At 53.3% G+C, this 27,482-nt stretch overlaps 2 protein-coding genes across 2 annotated transcripts; both read right to left on the bottom strand.

Annotated features, from left to right (window-relative positions):
* Positions 1 to 3,650: 3,650 nt before the first annotated feature.
* Positions 3,651 to 8,966, bottom strand: PGC (progastricsin). Its single transcript, XM_066335927.1, is given in 11 exon segments — positions 3,651 to 3,832; positions 3,950 to 4,048; positions 4,902 to 5,046; positions 5,159 to 5,281; positions 5,438 to 5,637; positions 5,949 to 6,067; positions 7,271 to 7,388; positions 7,836 to 7,983; positions 8,798 to 8,880; positions 8,882 to 8,947; positions 8,949 to 8,966. Coding segments are annotated over 11 exon segments (1,272 nt in total). The 3' UTR covers positions 3,651 to 3,679.
* Positions 8,967 to 18,509: 9,543 nt separating this feature from the next.
* On the bottom strand, positions 18,510 to 27,076 carry FRS3 (fibroblast growth factor receptor substrate 3). The gene is made up of 6 exons (XM_066335717.1): positions 26,807 to 27,076; positions 26,568 to 26,656; positions 24,839 to 25,025; positions 21,652 to 21,813; positions 20,470 to 20,621; positions 18,510 to 19,646 (listed from the first exon to the last, which is right to left on the bottom strand). Exons 2-6 carry the CDS (start codon positions 26,631 to 26,633, stop codon positions 18,780 to 18,782), a joined length of 1,434 nt encoding a protein of 477 aa, XP_066191814.1. The 5' UTR covers positions 26,634 to 26,656; positions 26,807 to 27,076; the 3' UTR covers positions 18,510 to 18,779.
* Positions 27,077 to 27,482: the final 406 nt, after the last annotated feature.

The raw sequence follows: 27,482 nt of genomic DNA, 5'->3' as shown, positions 1-27,482 counted from the left end.
GACTGATAAGGGCGGCCAGGAATCCCTCGGAAAACACGCAGGGCCGGCATCCCTCGGGAAAAACCAGCCCAGAATCCCTTAGGAAACAAACCCCAGCATCCCTGGGAAAACACCCTCCACGTGCTGAACTCGCCATCCCCACCCCGATCTGGGCGCTTCCCCAAATCCAGGCAAACCTTCCCAAATCCCTAAATTCCTGCTGCTCCTCCAGCAGGGTTTTCACACCTCCTGCAGCAGGTGAGCCAGAGCTGGCTGGGAGAAACCAGCCCCATTCCCAGCTCCGGCCGGAGCAGCCGTGCATGAAGCCGAGCAAACACACGGCAGGGAAGGACAGAGGAAGGAGGAGGGGGGGGAAAAAAATAAAGAAAAATAAAATAACCCCCCCAAAGGTTCCCTTCGCTGCCTGCTGGAGTGTGTTATATAAAAATCGCCGAGTTCCCCCCGTGCCCCAAGGGCTGGGAACACGCAGGAGCGCTGGGATTCCTGGAAACAGGCCCTGCCTTCCCCGGATCGCACCGCCTTATTTATTTATCTTACAAGAGCACAATAACCACCAGATTTTCTTCGTGTTTCTACTTTTTTCTTTTTTTTTTTTTAGGTTTTTTTTGGTTGGGTTTTTTTTTTTTTTTTTTTTTTAGGTTTTTGGGGGTTTTTCTTAAGGAAATTTTCCCCATCATCTGACTGCCCGAAGCTCTAGGGGCTGCGTAATCCTTTCCTGCCTCGCAATTAATTCATGAATATAATTAATCGGCGGTTGAATCGGGACAGCCCCCTTTATGCCCCCCCCCAAAAAATTCCCCGGGAGGAAGGGGGGGCACGCTGTGTGTCCTCTAAAAACCGTGTGACACGAGGTACCCCGACTTTCCCCATCTTTCGAGACCCTAAAAGGGGGTCTCACTTTGTAGCCCCCAAACCGAGGGGTACCCGGGCGTCCTGGAGCATCCGTGCCTCAGTTTCCCCACGCGTGTTCGGGGGGGTTCCCGATGGGAAAAGCGACCCGGGCAGGTCCCCCCGAGTTACCGGGGGTCTGGCAGCCGGTTTTTGGGAGGGGACACCGCGATGAGCTACCGGAGACCCCCAAAACCCCCGCGCCCAGCGAGCAGCCGGGCCGCAGCCTGCCGGGGGTAGGAGAGGGGGGTGTTATTTACCGCAAAATAAAGGGAAAAAAAAAAAAAAAAAGCAACTCGGAGTTCAAAGCGGCCCGGGATGGCGCAGGACGGGGTGGAGCAGCCCGACAATCCCGTATCTCCCCCACAGGGTGGGCTCCGAACCCGGGACCCCCGGAGCCCTCGGCCCCGCACTCACCCGCGGGGAACGGCGAGCGAACGAAGCGGTTCGGCTCGGTTCGGCTGCGCTCGGCTCCGCTCGGCCTCGCTCGGCTGCGCTCGGCCCGGCTCGGTTCGGCTGCGCTCGGGTGTGTTCGGCCTCGCTCGGCCCAGCTCGGTTCGGCTGCGCTCGGGTGTGTTCGGCCTCGCTCGGCCCGGCTCGGTTCGGCTCCGCTCGGGTGTGTTCGGCCTCGCTCGGCCCGGCTCGGTTCAGCTCGGTTGGGCTGCGCTCGGCTCGGTTCGGCTCGGTTCGGCCTCACTCGGCTCGGCTCGCTTCCTCAGCTCGGTTCGGCTCAGCTCGGCCCCGCTCGGCTCGGTTCGGCCACGCTCGATTCGACTCCTCGGCTCGGTTCGGTTCTGCCCGTCCCGGCTTAGTTCGTCCCCTCGGCTCGGCTCGGCTCGGCTCGGCACGGCTGGGCTGTGCTCCTCGCTCGGCGCAGTCCGGCCCGGTTGGGCTCGGCCCGGCTCGGCCCCGTGCCGAGGGAGGGCAGCAGCAGCGGCCGGCGCGGGCCCGGCCCGTTCCGCCGGCCCCGGGCACGCCGGGAGCTGCAGTCCGCGCCTGCCGGGACTTGTAGTCCCCGCCCGGGCCGCGCTGCGGCTCCGCGCCCTCCCGCCCTCAAATGGGGGGGTCTCCCCAAAATATGATTTATTTGATCCTCAGCAGTGGGAGGTTCAGCCCAAAATCGCGTCGGGAGAGGAGGGATGGGGCGGGAGGTGAAGGCAGCGCTGGGCTCGGGCGGTGCAGTCCCCTGAACCGGGATTGTGCGGCGCTTTTCATCGGGAACACGGGGGATCGTGGGGCTCCTTGCTCCAGGGTCCTGCGTCCGTTTGGACTGGGAATCGTGCAGCTGTTTGCTCCAGGATCCTGCATCTCTTTGCACTGGGATCACCTGGGGATCTACATCTCTTTGGACTGGGGTCACACGGGGATCCTCCATCTCTTTGGACTGGGGTCACACGGGAATCCTGCATCCCTTTGGACTGGGATCACATGGTGATCCTGCATCCCTCTGGACTGAGATCACACGGGAATCCTACATCCCTCTGGACTGGGACCACACGGGGATCCTACATCCCTTTGGACTGGGGTCACACAGGAATCCTACATCCCTCTGGACTGGGGTCACCTGGGGATCCTGCATCCCTCTGGACTGAGATCACACAGGAATCTTTCATCCCTTTGGACTGGGGTCACACGGGAATCTTCCATCCCTTTGGACTGGGGTCACACGGGGATCCTGCATCCCTCTGGACTGGGATCACACAGGAATCCTATATCCTACATCCCCTGGCACCAGGATTTTCCCGCTCCTTGCAGCAGGATCCTACAGCTGGCTGAGGCCGTGCAGGGGGAGCGCTGCCCCAGGGGCCTGGAGCTCATCCCAGCACTTTCCTTGCCTGGAAAAAGGGATTGTCAACCCCTCAGGCTGCTCCCAACAAACCCCCGAGCTCAGAGAACGTTTGGGATGTCAGGGTTTTATTTGTTACATTTTGTAAGTACATATTACCTTATTGGCTTTTTGCAAATATTAAAATGAATACTATATATATGATGTTGGAAAGCTTTGCTGGGTTAATATAGTTTATTTCTGCTATTAATGAAACATAGAAATAGCAGCATAATGAATATATTTCTTTTTTAGGCTATAGCATTATAATATATGTGTGTGTTATAGAAGATATATGTTATGTTCTATAATATATAATTTTATATACTACAATTATTTATATATAAAATTATATATATAATTACGATGTTATATAAAATAAAGACTGCTTTTGTTCATATAACATCTCAGCCAGAAAATAGAAAATATAATTAGAAACGTCTCCCTGTATTCCTGAATTATCCAGATGTGGATGGCAGTGACCAGCAGCTCCAGGGGAGGAATTTATCCAACCTCTGTTATCAGGGAGACTGGATCGAGCCACCACCAGAAGAAATAAAACACATTGATGGACTGGGGGAAGGCTGGAGGTTAAAACCAACATTTCCAGGGAATGTTTAAACACCGCGTGAGAGGTCTGTGGATACGTGACAAACTGGCACAAATTAAAGAAGAGTTTTCTAAGTCAGCACGTGCTCCTCGCTGAATGCCAACTCACCCAGCCGTAATTGTTCATCAATTCAACTATTTGCTTTATTTCTCTCTCCCAATCGTCTCTTTATTAAACTTTTTGGACATTTTACCGAGAAAGCGAACTCCAGTTTTTTTCACGTTCCGGGAGTCGGCGAGGACACACGGGCACAGGAATCCCAAGGGACGGGGACAAGCAGGGACAGGAACATCCCTGGGAACACCGTGGGGCTCCTGAGGGCCGGGAGAGCAGCTGGAATTTCTCACCTCCTTCCTCTAGGCCGACGGGGCGAAGCCCACGCGGTTGTTGGCCATGTCGAAGACGGTGTAATATTCCTTGAGGAAAACATTCCCCAGGATCCAGAGCGGCTGCCCGTCCTGGGAGGGCAGGTAGGTGACCTCGATGCCCAGCGTGCAGTAACCATTGCTCTGCGGGAAGGGGATAAACGTGGGGATCAGCGCCTGGAACAGGCACAGGGAGAGCACAGCAGCGCTCAGGGAGCTCTGGGAATTCCCAGGAATTCCCAAGGTGGATCCCAGACGTACGTTGAGGACGTAGGCGGATGGGGACAGCGGGAGCTGGGCGCCGCCGATGCCGAAGATGATGGAGGGCATGCTCTGGGTGTCATTGCAGTCCACGGCGTACTGTGGGGACACAGGAGGGGGGTGCTCTGATTTTTTCAGCTCTCTGACAGTTTGCATTTCTACCGGAGTTTTCTCTCCAATTGTAAGGAAAACAAAGAGGGATGTTTAGTAAGTAACACATTCCTTTCCAGGAAAAAAAAAAAATTATAATAAATTTCTAAGTTGACCACTGGAGTCAGAAAAGTGTTACTCTCATCTCCCAATCCCTGGTCAAATTCCAAACCCTATTTAAACCCCAAACCAAAATAAACTTTCTCCTTTTTTTCTCATCTCCCATCCTTTGTGTGGTTCCTTTCGTGTCCTCTAGCAACAGGAGGGGGTGGCAGGGACAGGGCAGAGGCCACCCCGTGCCAGGGTGACAAACTGCCAGCCCCTGGGATCGTGGAGTGGTTTGGGGTGGAAGTGACAATAAAGCTCATCTGGTGTCACCTCTGCCAGGGGCAGGGACACCTTCCACTGTCCCAGAGTGCCCAAACTGACCTGGGACACTTCCAGGGACTCCAGCCGCTTCTCTGGGCTCCCCACCCTCACAGGGAGGAATTCCTTCCCTGTATCAAACCTGAATTTCCTCTTTCACCCTGAACTCGTCCCCACCTCATCCCGGCACTCCAGGCCCTTGTCCCAAGTCCTTCTCTGACTTCCCTGTGGCCCCTTTCAGATCCTGGAACGGGCAATTCCACACAACGCTCTCTTCTCCGGGCTGAACATCCCCACCTTTCTCAGCCTGATGTCCCCTCATCCTCCTGTCACACACCTGCAGTCCCTTTGTCCTGCAGCTGCCACCTGAGTTCTGGGCGACCTGGGCTCTGATTCCCATGCAGGCTCCAGACTCCCCAAAAACCCTCCCACTCACCCCATAGCTGGTCTCTTGGGCCCCCAGGGCCTCCAGGATGCTCTCTAGGTACTCCTGGGGCACGGTCAGCAGGAATGTCCCCGTGTCCACCACGGCCTGGCAGCCCTGGCTGCACCAGCTGCTCACCGACTGCCCGACAGCGAACCTGGAGGAGAACGGGGACAAGGAGCTGGCTTTGGGCACCTAAACCCAAAGCATCGAGCCTTGAACCCTGCAGAGGTGCAGCTGAACGCTCCAGAGGTACAAACACCACTCACTGGTCCACTGCCACCTGCCAGTAAAGCTCCTGCGTCACCGGTGCCCACGTCATGTCCCCCTGGAAGAGCTGAGGGTCCACACCGCCGAGGATGAGCTCGCCCCCGTACTCGTAGGTGGGCTGGCTGCCAAAAAAACCCCAAACAAGCAGAGTCACAGCAGCAGAGATGAGGAAATCCGTGTGATAAACGTGGGCTAGAAAAGGATAAACCCCCAAGGAACCCTCCTGGGGACAGGCAGGGCGCACCAGGACCTGCAGAGAGCCCTGGAAGGTTTTTTACCGTGAGAAGTAAAAGCTGAAGATGGGCTCAGCCAGCTGGTTCTGCTCCAGCATCCCCTCCAGAGCCGTGGCCATCCCTCCCACTGCCAGCGAGGGGTAGGCCATGCCCAGGATCCCATCGAAATCAGCGAAGTAGAAAGGCTGGGTGGGCTCGTCCTGGCTGAGCCCGAACTCCTGGTTGGTGACAGTGATGCTCTGGATCTGCAGGGGAAGGGGATCCGAGCTCAGCCGGGCAAACCCGAGGGGTGGCTGCTGCTCTGAAAGCTCTGCAGGCTCACAGCTGGAGCCAACAGCGCCAGGCAGAGGGGAAAACAGGGAAAAACCACCAGGAATTGGGTTAAAACCCAGCCAAAGGCCGGCTGGGAGACTGAGGGTGGCAATAAAAGCTTTACAACCGCCCAGGGTTTGTCCAAGCCCAGCACAGGACAGGAGGTCAGCCCTTGGGCTGCTCCTGGGCTCATTCCGTGGGGACAGGCAGGCAGGAGGGCAGGGACGGCCCGGGGAGCACTGACCTGGAGCGTGTCAGAGCCCAGCACGATGGTGACAGCGCCGCTGCCGTAGGACACGGTGTAGGAGCTGCCACCGGGGGTGAAGGTGGCCGAGTCACCGGGCTTGAACTTGGCGTGGTTGACTGGGGAGAGAGAAGAGGGAAAAGCCCTGGGAATGGGCTGCAGTGGGATTTCACTGCTGGATTCTCTGTTGGGATAATCCCTAAGGAACAAGTCCTGTGCTGCAGTGGGATTTCACTGCTGGATGCTCCAATGGGATAATCCCAAGGAGCAGGTCCTGCAGATGGGGACAGGCTGCTCCTCTGTCCCACGTTTCTTTTCCAAAATGTGGGGTTTGCATCCCAGTTTTGCCCAGATCCCTCTCCAGGTGATGCCTTAGGATTTTTTGCTTTTCTACTTTTCATACATTTATAATCCTGCAATTCTATAGTGCAGAACTCTGAGCTCCACACACAGTGTGAGCTGCTGTCACCACGTTTGCATCACAGGGGTCACAAACACAAGGGCACTCAAACCCTAACCTTAACCCAGACCCTAACTCAAACCCTAACCTTAACCCTAACTCTAACTGTAGACCCTAACCCTAATCCCAACATGACAGGGGAAGGATGTGGAAGAACAGGGACCAGGACATGGCTTTGGGCACCCAGTAACACTTAAACCTAACCCCTAACCCTAGACCCTAAACCTAACCCTAACATAACGGGGACAGACGTGGAAGAACAGGGACCAGGATGTAGCTTTGGGCACTCACTGACACCCAAACCTAAACCCAAACCCTAAACCCTAAACCCTGACCCCAACATGGGAGGGGACAGACGTGGCTTTGGGCACCCACTGACACCCAAACCTAAACGCAAACCTAAACCCTAACCCTAGACCTTAACCCCAGCATGACAGGGACTCACTGACACACAGACATAACCCAAATCCTATTCCCTAACCCTGACCCCAACATGGCAGGGGACAGACGTGGCCTTGGGCACTCACTGACACCCAAACATAAACCTAAACTTAAACCCTAAACCCTAGACCCTAACCCTAAACCCAAACCCTAGACCCTAACCCAAACGCGACAGGGCCCAGGATCTTTGGGCACTCACTGACACCCAAACCTAAACCTAACCCTAAACCCTAATCCTATTCCCTAACCCCAACAGGACAGGGGTTAGGACGTGTCTTTTGGCACCCACTGACACCCAAACCCATCTGGGCTTGGTCACTCTGGGCTGCTCGAAACGCATCGAGCTTCCAGCGCTGCAATGCTGGGAACCTCGGTACTAATTAGCGAGCCCTAATTACTCACAGCAGCCCGGGGTACTCACAGCAAGCAGGACTCTTGCAGTCCGCGGAGGGCACCCACAGGTTGGAGGAGCCGGTGTCAAAGAGCACCAGAAACTTTTGGGGGGGCTCCCCGATGCTGATCTCCCCGAAGTAGGACGACTGGAAAATAAAAACCAAAAACAGGGAATTTTTTTTGGCCACGGGCTCAGGGACACGGCACCAAGGACACCCTTGGCATCCCTCACCTCACACCCAGGCAGGAGCACGCTGAGCCCTCACCCTGCTTTGACTGCCCCTCCAAAAAATGAGAGATTCAATAATTATTGTGGGTTTGTTTCGTGTAGAAATGCCTCGCTCTTTGTGGCTGGGGGTGAAACCTTCCTTGGGGTTTAAAACAAAAGCTTGAAAGAGTTAAGGGGGGGAAAAAGCAATTTAAGAGTGTGGAAAAAGGCAACTTGAGAGTGGGGAAAAAGGCAATTTAAGAGTGTGGGAAAAGGCCATTCAAGAGTGGGGAATAAAGCGGTTTGTCACTCCTGGAGGCTCAGGGAGCGGTGGCAGCTGGGAAGGAGGACGGACAGGCAGCGAGGAGGAGTGTGGGGCACTCACATCCAGGTGGTTGGTTATGGGCTCCCTCACCACCTGCCCGGGCTGGTATTTCTTCACCGGATCGTATTTAATGTGCTTCAGGAAATCATCCAGCACTCCAGCCGCCCTCATCTTGTCCCGGATGGACAGGCCCTTCTTCAGACTGATCCTGGGCAGAGAGAGGAGCAACACAACCGAACAGCAGGAAATGAGATGGTTGGGGCATTTTCAAAGGCTCAGCTCGCTGGGCTCCTTTGAGTGACAACAGGAGTTCTCCATGTCCCAGGAGCTGCTCTCCGTGTCCCAGGAGCTGCTCTCTGTGTCCCCAGGAGCTGCTCTCCGTGTCCCAGGAACTGCTCTCCACATCTCCAGGAACTCTCCACATCCCAAGAGCTGCTCACCACGCCCAGGAGTTCTCCATGTCCCCAGGAGCTGCTCTCTGTGCCCTCAGAAGTTGCTCTCCACGTCCCCAGCCACTGCTGTCCAGGTCCCAGAATTCTGCATGTCCCCATGAACTCTCCATCCCCCAGGAGCTGCTCCCTAAATCCCAGGAGCTGCTCTCCAGGAACCACGAACTCTCCATCCCCCAGAAGCTCTCCACACCTCAGGAGCTGCTCTCCCTGCCCAGGAGCTGCTCTCTGTGCCCCAGGAGTGCTCCATATCCCAGGAGCTGCTGTCCATCCCCCAGGAGCTCCTCATGTCCCCGGGAGCTGCTCCTCATGTCCCCAGGAGCTGTTCTCCGTGTCCCCAGGAGCTGCTCCTTATCCCCCAGTAGCTGCTCCTCATGTCCCCAGGAGCTCCCCATGTCCCCAGGAGCTGTTCTCCATGTCCCCAGGAGCTGCTCTCTGTGCCCCAGAACCTCCCCATGTCCCCAGAACCGCCCCATGCCCGGCAGTGCCCCGGGCGGTGACACCAGGCGGAGCCGCGGGCACCGCGGTGACATCGGGCTCACATCGCTCTCCCTTCTCCGCCCTGTCACCCACCTGACCGCCCCCTGGGCCAGCTGCAGGCACGCCAGGACCACCGGGAGCCACTTCATGGTGCCGAGCAGTCCGCGCTCAGCCCTCGGGAGGCGGCAGGGCCGCTCGGGCTGCCGCTTTTATCCCGGGAAAAGCAGCTCCGGCTCTTATCTGCCCGACCTCCGCTTTCCATTGGCACCTCTGGGGCTGCCCCGGCCTCAAGAGCCGCTTTGTGCCACCGGGATCCTGCGGGATCGGCGCCCTCGGGGGCGAGATCAAAGGGCAAAGGAGGCGATAAAGGGGCAGCGCTTATCGGGGACGAGGGACCCGACGTCACCGCGCTGGGCAGTGGCCGAGCTCGCCAAAAGCTGCGCCAAGCTCGCCCCGGGACAAAGGGACTCGAGGCTCCTATCGCCGGAGGGAAAAGGCTTTTGTCTGCCCTCCTTCCGCCCCGGGGAGAGCGGGGATGGAGGCGGAGAGGCTGTCCCGGGACACGGGGACGGAGCCCAGCGGGTTCCTTCTCTCGGTTTTTTCCTCCACGGTGGTCCCCAGTTTCCTTCTTTCTTTTCCTCTAAGGTGGTCCTCAAGTTCCTTCTCTTTTCCTCCAGCTTGGTCCTCAAATTCCTTCTTTCTTTTCCTCCAAGGTGGTCCTCAAGTTCCTTCTCTTTTCCTCCAGGTTGGTCCTCAAATTCCTTCTTTCTTTTCCTCTAAGGTGATCCTCAAGTTCCTTCCCTTTGGTTTTTCCAGGATGGTCCCCACGTTCCTTCTTTCATTCCCTGCAAGCTGGTCCCCAGTTTCCCTCTCTCTGTTCCTCCAGGGTGGTGCCCAAGTTCCTTCTCTCAGTTTTTCCAGGATGGTCCCCAGGTTTCCTCTCTCTTTTCCTCCAGGGTGATCCTCAGTTTCCTTCTCTCATTTCCTCCAGGATGGTTCCCAGGTTTTTTCTCTCATTTTTTCCAGGGTGCTCCCCAGGTTTCCTCTCTCTTTTCCTCCAGGGTGGTCCCCAGTTTCCTCCTTTCTTTTCCTCCAAGGTGTTTCCCAGGTTCCTTCTCTCAATTTTTCCGGGGTGCTCCCCAGTGCTGTCCTGCCTTCTCCTCTCCCTCAGCATCCCAGACCTTCGCTCCAGGACATGAGCTCGTCCTTTCCATGTCCTACCTGCTCCTGCTGTCACCGTTTGGGCAGAAATCACCCGTTTTCCCATTTGTTGGTTTATTTTGTGGAGCACACGATTCCCTCCCCATCCCGTATCCAAAGGCAGGTGCTGTAACCCCCAGGAAGGTGCAACCCGCCCTCGGGGTTCAACCCACACTCCACATCCTCCCACCAGCCCAGGAAGCCAGAAAATTCCTTTTTTTTCCCTCTTTTTTTCCTGTGAAAACAAAAAAACACAAACACGAACTTCCCAAATTGCCAACAAGCAACAAAACCAACCAAAATATTCTGAGTTATAACCCAAATACTCTCTGGAAAATGGACCAAAATGGGTTTGGTCTCTAAATACGGTATCTGAATAACTAAATTTGGTATTTAAAATGGTCTCTAAATATGGTCTCTAAATATCTAAATGTGGTATCTAAATTTGTTATCTAATATGGTATCTAAATATGATATCTGGATATCTAAACATGGAATCTAAATATGGTCTCTAAATATGGTATCTGAATATGGTCTCTAAATATCTGAATTAGGTATCTAAATTTGGTGTCTGATATGGTATTTAAATACAGTATCTGAATATCTAAATTTGACTTGTAAAAATGGTCTCTAAATGTCTAAAAATGGTCTCTAAATATCTAATTTTGGTATCTAAATATTTTCGAGGGAAAAAAAAAAAACAAAAAAAAAAAAAACAACAAAAAAAAAAAAACAAAAAAACAAAAACAAAACAAAACAACAACAACAACAAAAAAAAAAAAAAAAAAAAAAAAAAAAAAAAAAAAAAAAAAACCAAAAAAAACCACAGAGTTTTTGGTCACAAACAAAATATCTTCTGGCTGTTATCCAGATATTTTTCCAGGCCTCCTCCAGGCCTTCTTACATCCCAAATCCAAGCAGGACAGCTCTTGGAAAAGCACCTTTTCCATCGCCCATCTCTGCCAGGCTCTGCACAGATTCCATTCCCTTGGAGTGTGTCCTTGGCTGGATGTCCAGGCTGTCACACAGCAATCCCCGTGTTTGCCAGCGGCGTGGGTAGAAAGACTGGATAAATCTGTCCGATTCAATCTTGAGGTGGGATAAAAAAGCGGATTCTGGCGGGAAGAGGAGCGCGGTTATCAATGGATCACCGGCCCCTGGCACAGGGGCACAGAGGTAAGATGCCCTCTGCAGTGTTTATTCCACTTTTTGGGCACTTTCTGACCCAAAGCGGGCAGCGCTGAGGGAATCGCTGCAGCAGGAATTTGGGATTTCGAGTTCCCGACGGCAGAGATGGGGTGATCCTGCGGGGATCACACCCCAAGGGTTTCCCTCGGCTCTGGGCATTCCCTCTCCTTCACTCTCACTTTCTCTCCTGTGCTGGTTTGGGGGCCCAGCTCCAGCTCAGGGAATTCCATCTCTCCATCGCTTTTCCCGGGATTGTGCCGTGGGTGAGGCCAGCACTCGGGAGGAGCCTGTAGAACCCGGAGCAGGGGAGGATCTGTGGAGACCTCACCGCCCCTTCCAGGACCTGGAGGGTCAGGAACGGGACCTGTTCATCAGGAACTGGAGTGAGGGACAAGGGGGAACGTGTTCAGGCTGAAAGAGCGGAAATTCAGGTTTGATGTTAGGAAGGAATTCTTCCCTGGGAGGGTGCAGAGGCGCTGGGATGGAATTCCCAGAGAAGCTGTGGCTGCTCCACCCCTGGAAGTGTCCCAGGCCAGGCTTGGAGCAACCTGGGACAGTGGGAGGTGTCCCTGCCCATGGCAAGGGTGGAATGAGATGATTTTTAAGTTCTTTCCAACCCAAACCAGTCTGGGATTCCTGCCCCCAGTGCTCTGCCCCCAGAGCAGCTGTGTTTATGAACCCACACACGCCCTCGGATCCTTCACCAGCTGCTTTTAGTGTTTTATTTCCAAAACAGAGGTCACAGGCCACAGGAACAGCTTCCCTCGCATCAAAACAAAGATTCCTCTTCTTCCTGTGGGCAAAAGATGAGTAAATAAACTGGGAATAAATGGTTGGGCTCAGGGTCAGGCATTTAAATTCCCAAACCAGGTGAGGATCAGCCACTTCTGGATGATCAAAGCCTAAAGGGGCTCTAAGGGAGCTGGAGAGGGATTTTGGACAAAGGGATGGAGAGACAGGATAAGGGAAATGGCTTCAAACTGACAGAGGGAAAGCAGCCCCAGGAATTGTCCTGTAAATTGTCCCCGTGGGTCACCAGGCAGCACAACCATCCCATTCCATCTGTCCTGTCCTCTCCACACTCCACGGCAAGGCAGGAGCAGCCCTGAGGTCACGGAGCCGCTCTGCAGAGAGGCACCGCCTGGATTTCCGTGGGAATAACCCAAAGGAACGATTGCACTCAGCACCTTTGCCAGAAAGGTTCAGTGTCCGAGGCGCCAGCACAGGTGACAGGGACAGGAGTCACACAGGAGCAGCTCCAGGAGACGCTGAAACATCTGGGGAAAATCCCGTTCGTTTAGGGGAAGGAGAACAGATCCCACCTTTACCGTGAGCCTTTTCCAGCCCCTGGCCTGTCATTGCCAACTTCAAAGCTGCCGGGGCTCTCCCTGATGAATTCACCTCCAGCAACAGGAACCCAAACCTGTTCTGCTGCCTGCGAGCAGCATTTCCAGACCAGCCGAGCTGCGGGGGAAAGGCAGAATTCCCAGAAAGGCTGAGGGCAGCCCTCCCCAAGGCCGCGATTAGGGTTCATTAACAGTAATTCATTAATGATCCTCCTGAGGAGGGCTGAGCAGCATCGCACAGAGAGGCAGTGAGAAAACAGGGAGCTGGAAATGCCACCACCGCCCCTGGTTTGGTTTTGTCTCCCAGTAAACAGCACGGCTTGAGGTAAATAAAATAAAACCGAGAATTCCTCAGAAATAACGAAATATTTCTGTAGAAATAGTGATCCTTTAACCTTCACCACCTCCTCTTTTTCCTCCCTGTAAGGCAGGCAGGGCTCACGGGGATTCCAACCTCCTTCCCTGAGGGAAAAGCAGGCACCTGGAATGGGTTAAAAGACAAAAAAAACCCAAAAACCCCATCCCACATAAGACACGGAGCCCTGGGAGAAGCTCTGTTCCTCTTGGGGAAAGAGAAGAATTATTTGTGCATTCACCAGGGGAAGAAATCTGATGGATTAACTCGGGCTCAAACCAGAACCGCTCCAAAAGGTCAGGGCAGTGATATTCCCTCTGCTCAGCCCGTGGCTGCTCACCAGACATCCCAAAATTAAAATTCCGAGTGGGGGAAGGAGCCCAGCGAGGACAGGAACCTCCAGCCCCGCTCCCCCTCGCAGGGCTCAGCCACCACCCAAATCCGCCTCGTTTTGCTGCCTAAACCCTTTTTTTTGAGAGGCAAAAGCTCAGCAAACATTTCACTGGAGCAACTCCTTCCTCAGTTTTCCGGTTCCCAAAGCACCGAGCTGAAGCATCTGAGCTTGGGACAGAGCGGAGGAGAGCTCAGGGACAAACTCCAGAGCAGCTTTGGGATGGTTTTTCCTGTGCCCAGCTGCACTCACAGAGCCCGGGATGGATTCCTGAAACACAGAGGCAGATTTAGGGATGAATCCACCGAGGGTGAGGGTTGTGCTGTGGGAATATCGGGAGGATATTTGCGGCTGGAGAGATCAGGGTGTCCCAATCCCGGCCAGCATCCCTGGGGAAAGCCCAGCAGAAAGTGCCACGCCCAAAGGAAAATCCATAAAATCCACCTTCACCAGGTTCCATGAGGATAAAACAGGTTCCCAACCCAAATTAAACCAGCCACGGGGAAAAAAAAAAAAAAATAAAATAAAAAAAATAAAAACAAAACAGAAAGAAAGACCCCAAATCACAGGAGGAGAGGATGGAGAACATGGGCTCGAATTCCCTCCCCATTCCCGATCCAAAGGCGGATCCTCTGGGATTTTTCCCCCACGGCCACTAGAGGAAGCTGCGACACTGCGCCGGGAGCATCCCCAAAGTGTCACCGGGGCTCCGGGCTCTCCCTGCGCTCCCATTCCTCCTGAAAAACCAGATATTGCGGGTTTCTCGAGGGCGGCTCAGCGCGGGCACAGCGCGGGGAAGTTTTCCCCAAAAAATAAAAATAAAAAAAAAAAAGAGGGGAAATCGCTGGGATTTGAGCAGGACCCGAGATCCCCGAATCCCCGAGTTCCGTCCTGGCCGCGGGAGCCACAATTCCCATCGAACGGCTCCGGCAGCGAACGAGCCACAGCAAACGAGGCGCCGAGGAGACTTCTCCTCCCGGGAGATCGGGGAGCTGGAGCTCAGCCCGGCAGGGCCAGGGGACACGGGGACATCAGGGGACACGGGGACAGCAGGGGACACGGGGACATCAGGGGACATCAGGGGACACGGGGACATCAGGGGACACGGGGACACCGGGGGGTACAGGGGACACCGGGGGGTACAGGGGACACGGGGACACGGGGACATCGGGAGACACTGGGGACACCAGGAAACACCAGGGGACACCGGGGACACCAGGGGATATCAGGTGACGTCGGGACACCGGGACACGGGGATATCGGGGACATCGGGGACACGGGGATACAGGGGACACGGGGACATCAGGGGATACAGGGGACACCGGGACATCGGGGCATCGGGGACACGGGGAGACACTGGGGACATCGGGAGACACCAGGGGACACCGGGGACACGGGGACATGGGGGACACCGGGGACACCAGGGACACGGGGACATTAGGGGACACGGGGGACATGGAGGCACCAAGGGACACCAGAGGGGACACGAGAGGGAACACGAGTGGCTACGAGGGGACACCAGGGGAAACCAGGGGACACGAGGGGACACCAGGGGGGACACAAGAGGGGACACGGAGCACAGAATGCTCCAGGCTGGAATACGCTGCTGCCATCAGCTCCATCCTGTCAGGGAATTCTCCTTCCTCGAAAAGCAGCAATAAATCGGGACAAAGGGGCTGAAGACCATTCCAGCAGCCTGTTGCATATTCATAATTATTATGCATATTTAGACTTTTTCCACAAATTAATATGAATATTTTATCGTTACATTTAAAGGATTTATCTTCATACTCGTGAAAAGCCACCGGTATGATAGGGATTTATAACACTTTCACACCAACAGCTGATCGAATTGTGTTGCACGTCTTGCACAAGTGACACAACAAACTGCTCGCTGCACTTCAAAACTTTTTATTATTTCTGTAAATAATTCGATACTTAACATTTTAAACCTTTACAACTTCCCACTACCAACCTCTGCTTAAACTACAAACCCACATTTTTCCTTATGGTCTCTAGATCTGGAAGCTTTTTTTTCAAAGTCTCGAACCCTGAATTTGTATTTTTTGTGTGTGTTTTTGGGCCTGCAGGCACAAGGTTTGGAGGATTTGCTGTGCCTGGAGAAAAGTGTTTTTCCCACAGCAGAGAAGGAATCCAGCCTCATTCCCTGTCACTGCTGCTTCCAGAGCCCTGGGAGGGAACAGGGCTCCCCAAGGAGGGACGGCTGGGACAGGCCAGATCACCTGCAGGAGGTGGAGAGCAGCAGTTTGGGAGATCCACATTTTTCCAGCCACATTTCCCAGCACAAAACAGGAGTTTGGGAGATCCCCGCTGGATTTCCTAACATAAAAACAGGAGTTTGGGAGATCCCAGCCACATTTCCCAACACAAAACAGGAATTTGGGAGATCCCAGGCAGATCTCCCAACATAAAAACAGGAGTTTGGGAGATCCCCGCTGGATTTCCTAACACAAAACAGGAGTTTGGGAGATCCCAGCCACATTTCCCAACATAAAAACAGGAGTTTTGAAGATCCCAGCCACATTTCCCAACACAAAGCAGCAGTTTGAGAGATCCCAGCCGGATTTCCCAACATAAAAACAGGAGTTTGAGAGATCCTAGCTGGATTTCCCAACACGTGGAGCCACCGAAACGGGATTGGAGATTTATATTTTTTAAAGGAGCTCCAGGAGGAATTCCCTGATCCCAGGAGCTCACGGACCTTTCCACCCTCAGGGACACGTGGCAGCAGCCAAGGACAGCCCCAGCCCTGAGCTGCTGCCCCCCAGGGCACCCAGAGCCCACCCCAGCACCTTCCCCGGAATTCAACCCACCCGCAAAGGGCCCTCTCCTCCTCCTCCTCCATGGAAATGGAAAATAAATGGAAAAATAAATGGAAAAATAAATGGAAAAATTTCATCCTCTTTTCCCTTTCTGGGAAAAAAGGGATTTTGTATTTCTCAGCTCCAGCAGGTTCCTACAGAGGCTCCAGAGAGAATTACCCCAGAGGGTGACACTGACAGCTTAGAAACTCTTTATTTAAATACTTTATTTAAAGCTGATCGCAGTTAACTTTGATAGATAGATAGATAGATAGATAGATGGATAGAAACAATTTCTTCTCTCACTTCCCTAAATGAAAGCTGGATTTAGGGGAGGGGATACATGACTTGGGGTGGGGGGTTGTTCGTTTGTTTTTCCTTCAAATAAAGTCATTTGTTATACATATAAAAATATATTACTTGGGTTTCCTTTCAGTCACAGGTGACACAAGGGACGGGGAGGACAAAGGAATGGAAGACGAGCACAAGGACATCCAAAACCAAAAGATAAAAAAAACCCCAAAAAGCAGTGGATTGAAGCGTGTGGCACACTTGGAATTTATAGTGCAACAGCAAGCCAAGAACTCCACGTTCTGCGACACAAACATGGCACCACTCAGACTTTGGGGACACGTGGCCTTGCTCCCGACGAGGGTCACGGCTCAGCAGGACATAACAGCACCAAAAACCAAAATAAATTAAAAAAAAAAAATAAAGGCTGAACTTCCAAAACTCGAGCTCCTCCTGGCTCTTGGAGCTGGGGGATGAGGCTCTTTTCTCTTCCACGGATGTCAACAGCAGGAAAACACCGAAGGACAAGGGGGACACGAGGCTTGGCAGCAGCTCTGGCTGGGCACAGCTGCTGTCCCAGGAGAACACGGGCACAGGGAACAGGGAGGTGAGGCTCCAGAGCATCCCAGAGCATCCCAGAGCATCCCAGAACATCCCAGAGCGTCCCAGAACATCCCAGAGCATCCCAGAGCATCCCAGAACATCCCAGAACATCCCAGAGCATCCCAGTGCATCCCAGAGCATCCCAGAGCATCCCAGAACATCCCAGAGCATCCCAGAACATCCCAGAGCGTCCCAGAGTGTCCCAGAACATCCCAGAGCATCCCAGAACATCCTAAACACTGCTCTCCACAGCAACAGGCACAGAGAATTCCAAGGAAAGACCCTGGGGAGGGGCCAGGGGACATCCTGGGGCAGCTCAGCATCACCCCAGGGTCGAGACAAAAAAAAAAAATCAAAAATTCCACAGCAAAAGGCCACAAATTTACCTGGAATTTTAGCCCTTCCAGGTCTGTAGTTAAGGGGACAAACTGCACACCCAGGCCTGACACAGGCTGCTCCTGGGCCCAGCCAGGCACGTGGGGGTAGTGGCACTTTGATGCCACTCCAAGCTCTGCTCCCACTCCCACGTCTCCCATTCCATTTCCCACCCACCCCGTGACATTCAGAGTTTATGGATTCTTCATTCCCAGCTGCTCTGTTCTTTCCACAGTGTTTTGGTTTTTTTTCCTGGTGGCTCAGCAAAGCCACCGAGCTCTTTTGGGACCTGCGAGCCCCAGACTGGCACCAGTTTGGCAATTAACTGGGATGCAAAGGAGCAGTTCATAAATAAATAAGGAGACAAATAAATAAACCCACAGCATTTTCCAGCAGCTGCCAAAAAAGAACCCTCATTAAAAAAAAAAAAACCAACCAAAGCAGGGTATGGCACAAAGGGAAGTTTTCCTAGACCAAACTTCCAATCTCCCTCATGGTTGTGACCTTTCCCTCCTCTTCTAAGGTAGGGAAGGGAATTTTAAGGATTTAGGCAATCAGGTTTCTGTGATCACAGTGTGTGCCCATGGCTCTGTGTCCTCCTCGTTTAACTGCAGCTGCCCAATTGAAATTGAATCTGAGACAGGGACAGAAGGATAAAAAGCTTCAGGAACAAACAGTGAGCTGAGGGGGGAAAGGCCACGGCGTGAGCTGCCTCCTCTCCAGGCAAAACTGGAACCACAAGGCAAATCCCGGCTCGGGAGGGGCAGGATTCTCCTGGAGATGTGAAATCCCAGCTCACTGCAGGATTCTCCTGGAGATGTGAAATCCCAGCTCACTGCAGATTTCCCCTGGAGATGTGAAATCCCAGCTCACTGCAGGATTCTCCCGGAGCTGTGAAATCCCAGCTCACTGCAGGATTCTCCTGGAGTTGTGAAATCCCAGCTCACTGCAGAATTTCCCTGGAGCTGTGAAATCCCAGCTCACTGCAGGATTCTCCTGGAGCTGTGAAATCCCAGGTCTGGAGTGGCAGGATTCTCCTGGAGCTGTGAAATCCCAGCTCACTGCAGAATTTCCCGGAGCTGTGAAATCCCAGCTCACTGCAGGATTCCCCTGGAGATGTGAAATCCCAGCTCACTGCAGGATTCCCCTGGAGATGTGAAATCCACGGGGACCGGGCTGGGTTTGCACGGAGCCCCTGAAGCAGCCCAGTTTTGGGAGCCCTGCCCCGGGGCACTGCCCTGCCCCAGCCCAGGCTGTGTCACCTCACCGCCGGCGATCCAACCCTCCGGGTCCCCAAACATCCCACGGGGCTTGAAAAACGAGCAACACAGAGAGGGGAGGACAGACGGACGGACAGACAGACGAGCCTGAACAGCCGCAGCTGCAGGAGCCACGCCGGGAATGGGCAAACAGGGACTCGGCGACACGGCGGGGGACAGCACACAGCGAAAGGCGACAAAAGGGACCGAAGCCACGACAACGGGGGGCTGGCACTTGGGGACCCTCAGAGGGGCAGGTCAGTGCTGTTGTGCCGCGTTTTCCTCGAGGTGCCATCGTCCCTGGGCAGGGCCCGCTGCAGGCTGGACATCGCCGCTGTCTTTTTGAGGTCAATCACGGCGTAGGAGTCGCCGCGGCGGCCACCGGGGCTGGCCGGGGCTGTCACCCGCGGGTCCCGCTGGCCTTTGCAGGGCTCAGCCTCCAGCTCCACCTGGATGTAGTTGAGCTGCCGTGGAGGCTCGGGGCAGGGCCGGGGGAAATCGAAGCTGAACACGTTGTGCAGGCGGCTGCGCCGGGCTCTGGGCAGGAAAGCTCGGCGGGGCTGCGAGGCAGCGCTCCGCGATCCTACGGAATTCTGCAGCGGTTCTTCCTCTCCAACCTCCGAGAAACCATTCGGGGAAGGTGTGGGAGCCGTGCCGGCATCCTCATCCCCGTGGCGGTCCGGCTGCAGCTCCCACACCGGCGGCAGGTTCTCGTAGTGCAGCAGCGCCGAGCGCCGGTGGGAGCAGCTCCCGTCCTCCCGGGACACTTTGGAGCGGCACAGCGACGATGTGCCGGGAGCCACCAAGCCATTGAGGTTCTCGTAGACGCACTGAGGGGACGGACAAGGCTCCCGACACTCGTTGTTGTTGTTGTTGGGAGGGCAGAGGTGAGGCCGGCATTCCCGGGGCTGCCGGCACAGGCGGCGGTAGGAGGAGGAGGTGGGAGCCAGCACGAATTTCACCTCCCCTGGCTGCAGGAAAACCTGGGGGTTGCGGTCTTCCAGGGAGCAGCTGTGGGTCCTAGGGGGGAAAGGAGGGTGGGCTTCAGGCAAGGAGTGCATCCAGTGCCGGCCCCTCGGCTCCGGCTCCCCGGTGTTCACGTAGGTGTGCGACTGCAAAGGAGAGAAGCAGAGGGACAGTGAAAGGAGGAGACGGCAGAGAAATCAGAGCTGAGAAAACCACCGGGAGAAAGGGATCAGGAGGAAAAAACAAAAAGGGGTTTTGGAAGTTGGGAAGGTTGCCGGAGGTAAAATGTAAAAAGTTGGTTTGGGTTTTGTGGGAGGAAAAAAGGAGGGCGGGCGTAGATACGCGCTGTGTGTCCACACGGATGGACATCTGCAGGAATTATCTCATGGAAAAGGTGGTCAGGCTTTGGGAGGGGCTGCCCAGGGAGGTTTGGAGTCCCCATCCTCGGAGGTGTCACCTGGACGTGGCACTCAGTGCTCAGGGTGGGGATCAGGCACGGTTTGGATTTGATCTTTTCCAGCCTCAGTGGTTCTGGGGTTCTGTGTGCACATCTCACAATCTGTCTCCTCGAGGGGCTCACAGGGGATCCCACAACCCTCACACCAGCCCAGGGCCTCCCTGGGGCTGGCTTACACCAGCTGCGTTTTGTAGGACAAAAAAAAAAAAAAAATCTAAAAATTCTACAGCTGCGAGCAAAGAGCTGAACCTCAAAACCAAAAATTAAAAAAGGCTCTGAATTTAGGGGTTGTGTGACAGCTGGCAGGTGACTGCCACCCAAACACCAGCGAGTTGAGGACAGAATTCAGATGTTTTTGGACAGAACATCAGTTTTTGTGAAGCATCAAAGAGCAGGAGCCTCCAGCAGGGAAATGCAAGAGAATAAAAAGAGTGACCAAGGCACGAGGATCCCCTGAGCTTTGAGTGAGGGAAACCCAGAATTGCACCCAGCAGAGTTTAGGGGGGCTTTACCTGCTCCTCAGGCCCCAGGAGGGGGTGGGTAGAGTCTTCCCCCACAGAGGAATGTCTCAGGCTGCTCACTGAGGGGTGCCGGGCTGCAGGGTAGGACAGGGATTCTCCAGGGAAGCTGTGAAATCCATTGGGAAGTCCAGTGTAGCCCAGACCTGTGAGGGAATCAAGGCAGAGGAGCATTGAATTGGTACCAAAGAGAATTATTACACTTTCAGAGTGAGCTGGGCTCTTCTGGACATGCTGGAAGGTAAAACCTGTCCAGGGGCCATCCCAGTGCTGAAGCACACACACAAGGGCAAAAAAAAAAAAAAAAAAAAAAAAAATCAAAGGAATTCTGTTGGAACACTGAGCACTGAGAATTTCAGCCTTTCTGTGCTCACAGGCACTGAGCCCCCAGCAAACACTGCAGTGACCTGAGGTTGTGGAAAAGGCTCCCAAAATTGAGTGACAGCTCTGGGATTGTGGGTGTGGGGTTTGGATAGAAGTGTGTGATATCACGGGGTGGAAAATTTGGGGTTTAAGATTTTAGAATATAGTTATAGTAATATAAGAAGATGGAGGTTTTAGGGCAGAGGCTGAATCCTTCTTTTTCACCTTCTTCATCCTGGGTCTGGGTGGTCTTTTGTAATTGAACAGAAAAATCTACATTGAGGGACAGGGGTGGTTGGTTATTGGGTTAAAAGTAAAAATAATTCAGGTGTCATTTCACAATTGGCCAGTTTTTTTCTTTAAAAGCCTTGTAGAGAGATAAAGACAGAACCACTTTCTACTTTGTTAGCCAGAACTCAGAGCTGGTGAGACTGTGACATGGAGAAGAACCAATAAACATCTGAGTCCCAACACAAACACCGTCACTCGAGGATTTAATCCCGGCTCTATCAGAAGAAAAGAAGGTAAAAACTCCACAGAATTCCTCCTGGAGACAGGAATTGAGCCATTCCAGATGTGGCTTCCTGCAGAAACCACCTGGCTCTCCGAAGTGCTGCTCAGGAGAGGCCACACGGCAGCGGTGACCTGGGGAAACCCAACTGAGCGGCTTTTTGTGCCACCGCTTCCTCAGAACCCAAATCCCACCCGGGAACCTCAAAGCAGGAGCACGCAGGGGACAGAGGGATGGCAGCAGTGCAGATGTCACCCCCTGTGTCCCCTGGGCTGTCCCCACAGCCTCTGAGGGGCTCTTACTGGCGGGGCCCTGGGGGCTGCGGGCCACCTCCCGCTCCGAGGGGTGGCTGTTCCTGGTCACCACCACAGGCTCCTCCACCACGTTGATGCTGTTGCACTGCATCAGGTCCTGCAGCAGGTTGAAGATCTCCTCTGCTCGGGAGCACTTGAAGGCAAAAATCCCTGCCAAGGACAGAGAGGAGGGGGTGAGAAGAGCAAGGCAGCGACCCTGCTCTGAAAAACGGCGTTGTTGCCGCTTTGAAATGGATCCTGATTTCTTCTGGCGTTGTTTAGCACCGTCAGAGCGCAGGAAAAGAGCCAACAGCCCTGTGGATTATTCAGGAACTAACAGCAGAAATCACGGAATGCAGAATGGTTTGGGTTGGAAGAGACCTTAAAGATGATCCAGTTCCACACCCAAGCTGCCACAATCCCAGAGCTCCATCCAGCCTGGCCCTAAACCGCCTCAGGGCTGTGCCATCTCACCCACACAGGCGTGGAGGGCCAGGTGAAGTGCTCCCCTCTCCTCTCTGAACCGCCCTCCACCCACTCCATCCTTTTCCAGGGGAGAATCCACACTTCTCAGAGCTGGACTGGGCCCTGGGCACGGGAAGGTCACGTTTTTAAAACTCCCTGGGATTGAAGAGTGTCTCCCCAAAGAACAGCCCAGAGCCAATCCCAGGCTGGAACACGCACACACCAAAGCCATGGCAACAGGAACACCCTGGCAACAAGGGCTGCTCCCAAACAACCACGTTTTCCATGTTCTGACCCCCCCCCCCAAAAAAAAATAAAAATAAAAATAGCTGGATCTGCCTTGCATCAGGTGGGGAGCAGCATCAGCAAGGAGGGCTCCAGGTAAAATTAATCAGCAGGATAAAATCCTCCAGGGAAAGGAGAGAACTCAAACAAACAGATCATCCCTCTCCTTTCTGCTTGAGGAGAGCTTGATAAGGATTCTGCAGGATGTGAGAGCTCTGCTTCAGCCCCTCTGCCTGGACCTGAGCAGAACCAAACCACGCAGAGGGCAGAGTTTTTTATCCCTGCATTAAATTTGCCCCACTGATCCTCACCCTGCAAAAGGCAAAGCAGAAACCAAAGGAGAAACTCCCTGACAGGAGAGGAAAACCCCACTGAAATAAATATTTAAGAGCAGCAGATGCCACTGCAGATTCACACAGACCCTGAGCACTCACAGGAGTCTTTTTGGAGTTTACAAACACATTAACAGAATGAGGAAACTACTTTTTTGTTTTGTTTTGTTTTTTTTTCTCCTCCCAGGGGATGCAGATGCCAAGGAAACGTTCAGCTCTTTTTAAAAGCAACAGAGACAGACTGGTGAAGGAACCAAGAGGCACCATTGTAAAACTGTCACTCCTCTATCCCCAGACTATTCCCAGTGCTGCTGGTGACTTGGCATCAGCTCCTGGGTGAGTCACTTCCCTCTCCGTGCTCACAACATCGTGGAATTCCTTTTCCTCTTGTCACAAAGTGCTGCCAGACCCAAAATCAGGCTCTGAGTAGGACCAACTTAGGGGAAAAAGCACAAAAATCAGATCAAAACTCAAATAAAAACTGCCCTGTGGAACAAATAATCCTAAAGGAGACCTGGGAGAAGGTGCAGGTGCTGCTTTATCCTGAGTAGAAAGATGTTTCATGAAGTCTTGTAAATGCTTTTAAGCTCCTGAGGAAGGCCCAGCCACGCCTCCTGCCCCAGCTGAGCCCCAAAGACAGAGTGATAACCCCAAAAATGCTTCACCAGTGGCCCCACAAGCACCAGCAAGGCCAGGCCACCAGATTTGTGCCCAGCTGAACGCTTTAAACCCAGAGCATCCCCAGCACAACACCGTGGGGGAGTGTGGGACTGGTATTTCTGGGTCTGAGAGATTTTTTATCCTGCTGGCAGCTGCTGACTTTTTCCCCAAGGAAAAATTTCTGGAGAAAGTTTCTTCTCAAAACGATCTTGGCACACAACTCTCCTTTCTCAAAACAATCTTTCTCCAGGTGGTGTTTTTGCTGTTTCTCTGGTTTAACCCATGGGATTAGCGAGGTGTTGCTCCTATTCACCAAGTTTGTATGGGAACACCTTATAAAAGGTAGTAAGAATTTAGACAATAAAAGCTTTTTTCTATGCTCTTTGCCTTCTGAAATATTTGAAGTCTTTCATCTTTCTTTTGTGTCCTGTTGCTCTGATTTTTCAGCCTTCTGATAGTTTACATTTCTGCACTGGAGCTTCTCACTAAATGTCAGATAAACCAAGAGTGACATTTTGTAAAGACACATTCCTTTCCAGAGGTGGGGGAAGGACAAACTGATGGACTTGTGGTTTGGCCAGTGGGGTCAGAGAGGTGCCAACCTCATCACTGCTCAAACTCCAACCCTGAACCCCAAAAAAAAATTTTCTTCTTTCTCATCTCACAACTTGAAGGTGTGAGTGTCCATTTCGTGACAGTGTCCCACCTTATGATTGCTTAGCAAAAGATTCTGAAAATATGAAACCTATAATGGAAATAGAAATGAAAGCTGACTTTGAGTTGTAGGATACTGAGTCTTAGTTATTATAGAACCTGAAAACAATGGCCTGAAGGAGAATCCCTTTGGATTGAACAATCCCTTTCTGCTGGCTGAGGGATCCAAAGGTCAATGTAGCCAAACAGAAGTCTAAAGAGTAGTTTTTAGAGTTTAAAATATAACACAGTATGGTGATGTAGTAGTTCTTATAGGCTGGATGTAGATTCTATAGGATTTTGTGTCTTGTGTTGGTTGGTCACTGAAAATTAGAATATTCATCGCAAAAGGAGAGATAATGGATTGTAACAAGGACGTCGCTCTCTTAACTCTCTTAACTGTATTAATTCTTCTCTTAACCCTTTACTCTGTCACCTCTCCTCTGAACTCCTCTCTCACCCTTCCTCTTCCCCCTACTCTCACTCTCTCCCCCTGCCCTTTGCTCTCTCCCTCCTCTCTCAGCTCTCACCTGCTGTTCTCTCTCCCTCTCTCTTTGGGGCTCCCCTCCAGCCCAGGCTGGGGGCTGAAGGCAGGACCCTTTTACCCAGACCCCTGCAATAAACCCACATATTCCACAATATCTCAGCTCAGCAGAATTCCTCATCCCATCCATCCACAGATTCACCCACACCCGAGCACCATCTGCCTTTTGGGGGAGACAAACCCCATCAGCTCTCCCCCTGGAGCCCCAGGCACTGACCCTGCCCCGTGTGGCAGCGGCGGCCGCTCTCGAAGGAGAAGAGGTTGGAGTCGAAGCCGTAGCGGCGCAGGCACAGGTAAGGCCACCTGACGGCGTCGCGCTTGTGCGTGTGCAGGATCAGCTCCCTCGGCGTCAGCTCCATCACCCCCGAGCCCAGCTCGTGCCCCTCGTCGTCCACGTTGGTCACCTGCGGGGGACACGGCGGGAGAGGCACAGCCACGGGCTGGGTGAGGCTGGAGAAGAGCCGGAGGATGGGGGAGTTCAAATCTCAGCTCGGGACGGACACCGAGGGGTGGGGACGTCCCTGGGCAGTTCCCAGGTCTGAGCACGCTTTCCATGTGGAAAAGGGACTGAGGGAGATGGGGGGGTTCAGCCTGGAGAAAAGGAGACTCAGGGGTGACCTCGTCACTCTCTACAGCTCCCTGAAAGGTGGCTGTGCCCAGGTGGGGTCGTGAGGCTGTTTTACGCCACAACGACACAAATTCTGAGGTTCAGTCATTGAAAATGACTCCTTTGTTTTTGGGATGTGTCTCCCTTTTATGCTACTCTACACAGCCCAATTTGATTGGTGAAAAAACCCTCTTCAATCACATTGGTCGGAGCAGAAGGACATCAAGAAGAAGTCCTTTCAAGGGAAAGGATTAAATAACAAAGTTACAGTTACAAAAACATTTCTCCTGTTTACAGAAAATCCCTTGGGAAAAGAGTTTCAGAAAACGAGAACACCTCAGACACGAAACCAGGGCTACAGAGTTGGTCTCTTTCTGCAGGCAGCACTGACAGAACGAGAGGACACAGCCTCAAGCTGCACCAAGGGAGGTTTAGGTTGGGTATCAGGACAAAGTGTTTTACAGAAAGGGTGATAAAGTACTGGAACGGTCTGCCCGGGGGAGTGCTGGAGTCACCATCCCTGGATGTGTTTAAGAAAAGCCTGGGTGTAGTTGAGGTTAGGGTTAGCTTGGACTTGATGATCCTGGAGGTCTTTTCCAACTTAATTATTCTGAAATTCCTCCTGATTTCCAGCCTAAACCTCTCCCCTGGTGCAGCTGGAGGCTGATTCCTCATCCTGTCCCTTCCCCTCCTGGCAGGGAGCTGTGCAGAGCCACAAATTCCCCCTGAGCTCCTTTTCTCCAGGCTGAGCCCCTTCCCAGCTCCCTCAGGACTCTCCAGACCCTTCCCCACGTGCTCCAGCTCCGTTCCCTTCCCTGGACACGCTCCAGCCCCTCAGTGTCTCCCTTCTGAGGGCCCAGAGCTGGGCAGGACCCTCCACGTGTCCCTGAGCAGCCCCCAGCCCACCCACCAAGCCCTGCAATTCCATGGATCCCCCTCCAGTTCCTGCTGCCTTTTTTTTTCCCAGCTGAGTGCAAGGATTCGTGGCTGGCAGGAGCTGTCAGCCCTGGAGCCCAGGAGCTTGGCAGCTCAGCTGCTGTGGCTGAGCCCAGGCTCTGGAACACAGCCCTGAGCAATAAAAGGTTGGGTTTTTTTTCACTCCAGTCCCCCATTTCCTTGCATTTCCCAAGCAGAGGCAATTTAGCAGCAGATACAAACACATTTGCAGCAGAAGCTTCTTAAGGGAAGGGAGAGGAAAAAAAACCAAACCCTCAACCCAAAGTGATGAATTTTCAAACCCTCTGGAGGGATCTGTGTGAAGAGACAGGAGTTTGCTCTCCCCTCGTGCAGCCAGAGCTGTCCCAAACCCTCTGGTGGGGTTGGAAGGGCAACAATTTACCTTGAACTTGGTGGGATGGTTGTCTGGGATGCTGTCAGCGCACAGACAGCTGCAGCAGCTCCCCATGACGCCGGGCAGAGGGGCAATCCCTGGGGACACAGGACACGAGTTGTGGGACAATCAGAGCTGCCAGTCCAACCCTCCCAGCCTCTCCCAGCATGTCCAGCTGGTTTGGAGCTCCAGCTCTTTGCTCCTTGATTAATTAGTGCTGTGTTAATTAAAACCAACAGGTTTCTTACCATTAGGCAGTTGTTGGGGTTGCTGAGGAGGAGTGAGAAGGAATTCCCACTGCAGTCCCTCTACCTCCCTCTTGGGGACTTCATGGCAGGCAGGTTTCACCTAAAACACGAGGGGAGCACTCCCATCTTCCAGCTGGCAAGGAGAACACAGTTCAGCAATGATAAAAGCGGAGAAAATCAAAAAGCAGGGGGTGGGAGAGTGACTGAACTTCCCTTCAAACGTCCCAAGCAAAGAGGGTGTATTTGGTGTTTAATTAATTACATTTACGTCAGCACAGAAAACTCTGCACGACAATGAAAAATACACAGCTAAAAAAAAAATTAAATAAGAGAGATTTTATTTCCTGGCTTTGGGATCTTACAGAGGAGTGGGGGTTTAGCAGGGTGAAGAAAATAAAACTGAGCAGCAGCCAGGGGTGGTGAGGCAGCTGCTGCTGAGGAATGTGAAGGTGCCTTCACTGCAGGGAAGGTCCTTCAGGGTCAGCTGCTCTGCCTTGGAGCAGGAAAAGCAAAAAAAAAAAAAAAAAAAAAAAAGGCCAGAAAACACAAGAACTCTGATCTCTGACCCAGAAAACACAAAAATTCTGATATCTGACCCAGTCAGGGTGAGGATCAGGCAGGCAGGAGCTGCGTGCAGTAGGGGTGAGGAATACTCCTGGGTTTTGCACTTGCAGTG

Source organism: Sylvia atricapilla, chromosome 25 (genome assembly GCF_009819655.1).
Source record: "Sylvia atricapilla isolate bSylAtr1 chromosome 25, bSylAtr1.pri, whole genome shotgun sequence".
Taxonomy (NCBI): Eukaryota; Metazoa; Chordata; class Aves; order Passeriformes; family Sylviidae; genus Sylvia; species Sylvia atricapilla.
Note: the sequence above shows the minus strand (reverse complement) of the source record. Positions and strands in the feature narration are given on the sequence as shown.

Excerpts from the sequence above, each read along its gene's own strand:
- FRS3 (XM_066335717.1), bottom strand. The coding sequence starts at position 26,633 with ATGGGGAGCTGCTGCAGCTGTCTGTGCGCTGACAGCATCCCAGACAAC. Across the intron at positions 25,026-26,567 it reads ACCATCCCACCAAGTTCAAG|GTGACCAACGTGGACGACGA; the intron begins GTAAATTGTTGC and ends TGTCCCCCGCAG. Across the intron at positions 20,622-21,651 it reads CAGCCCCCAGGGCCCCGCCA|GTCTGGGCTACACTGGACTT; the intron begins GTAAGAGCCCCT and ends ATTCCCTCACAG.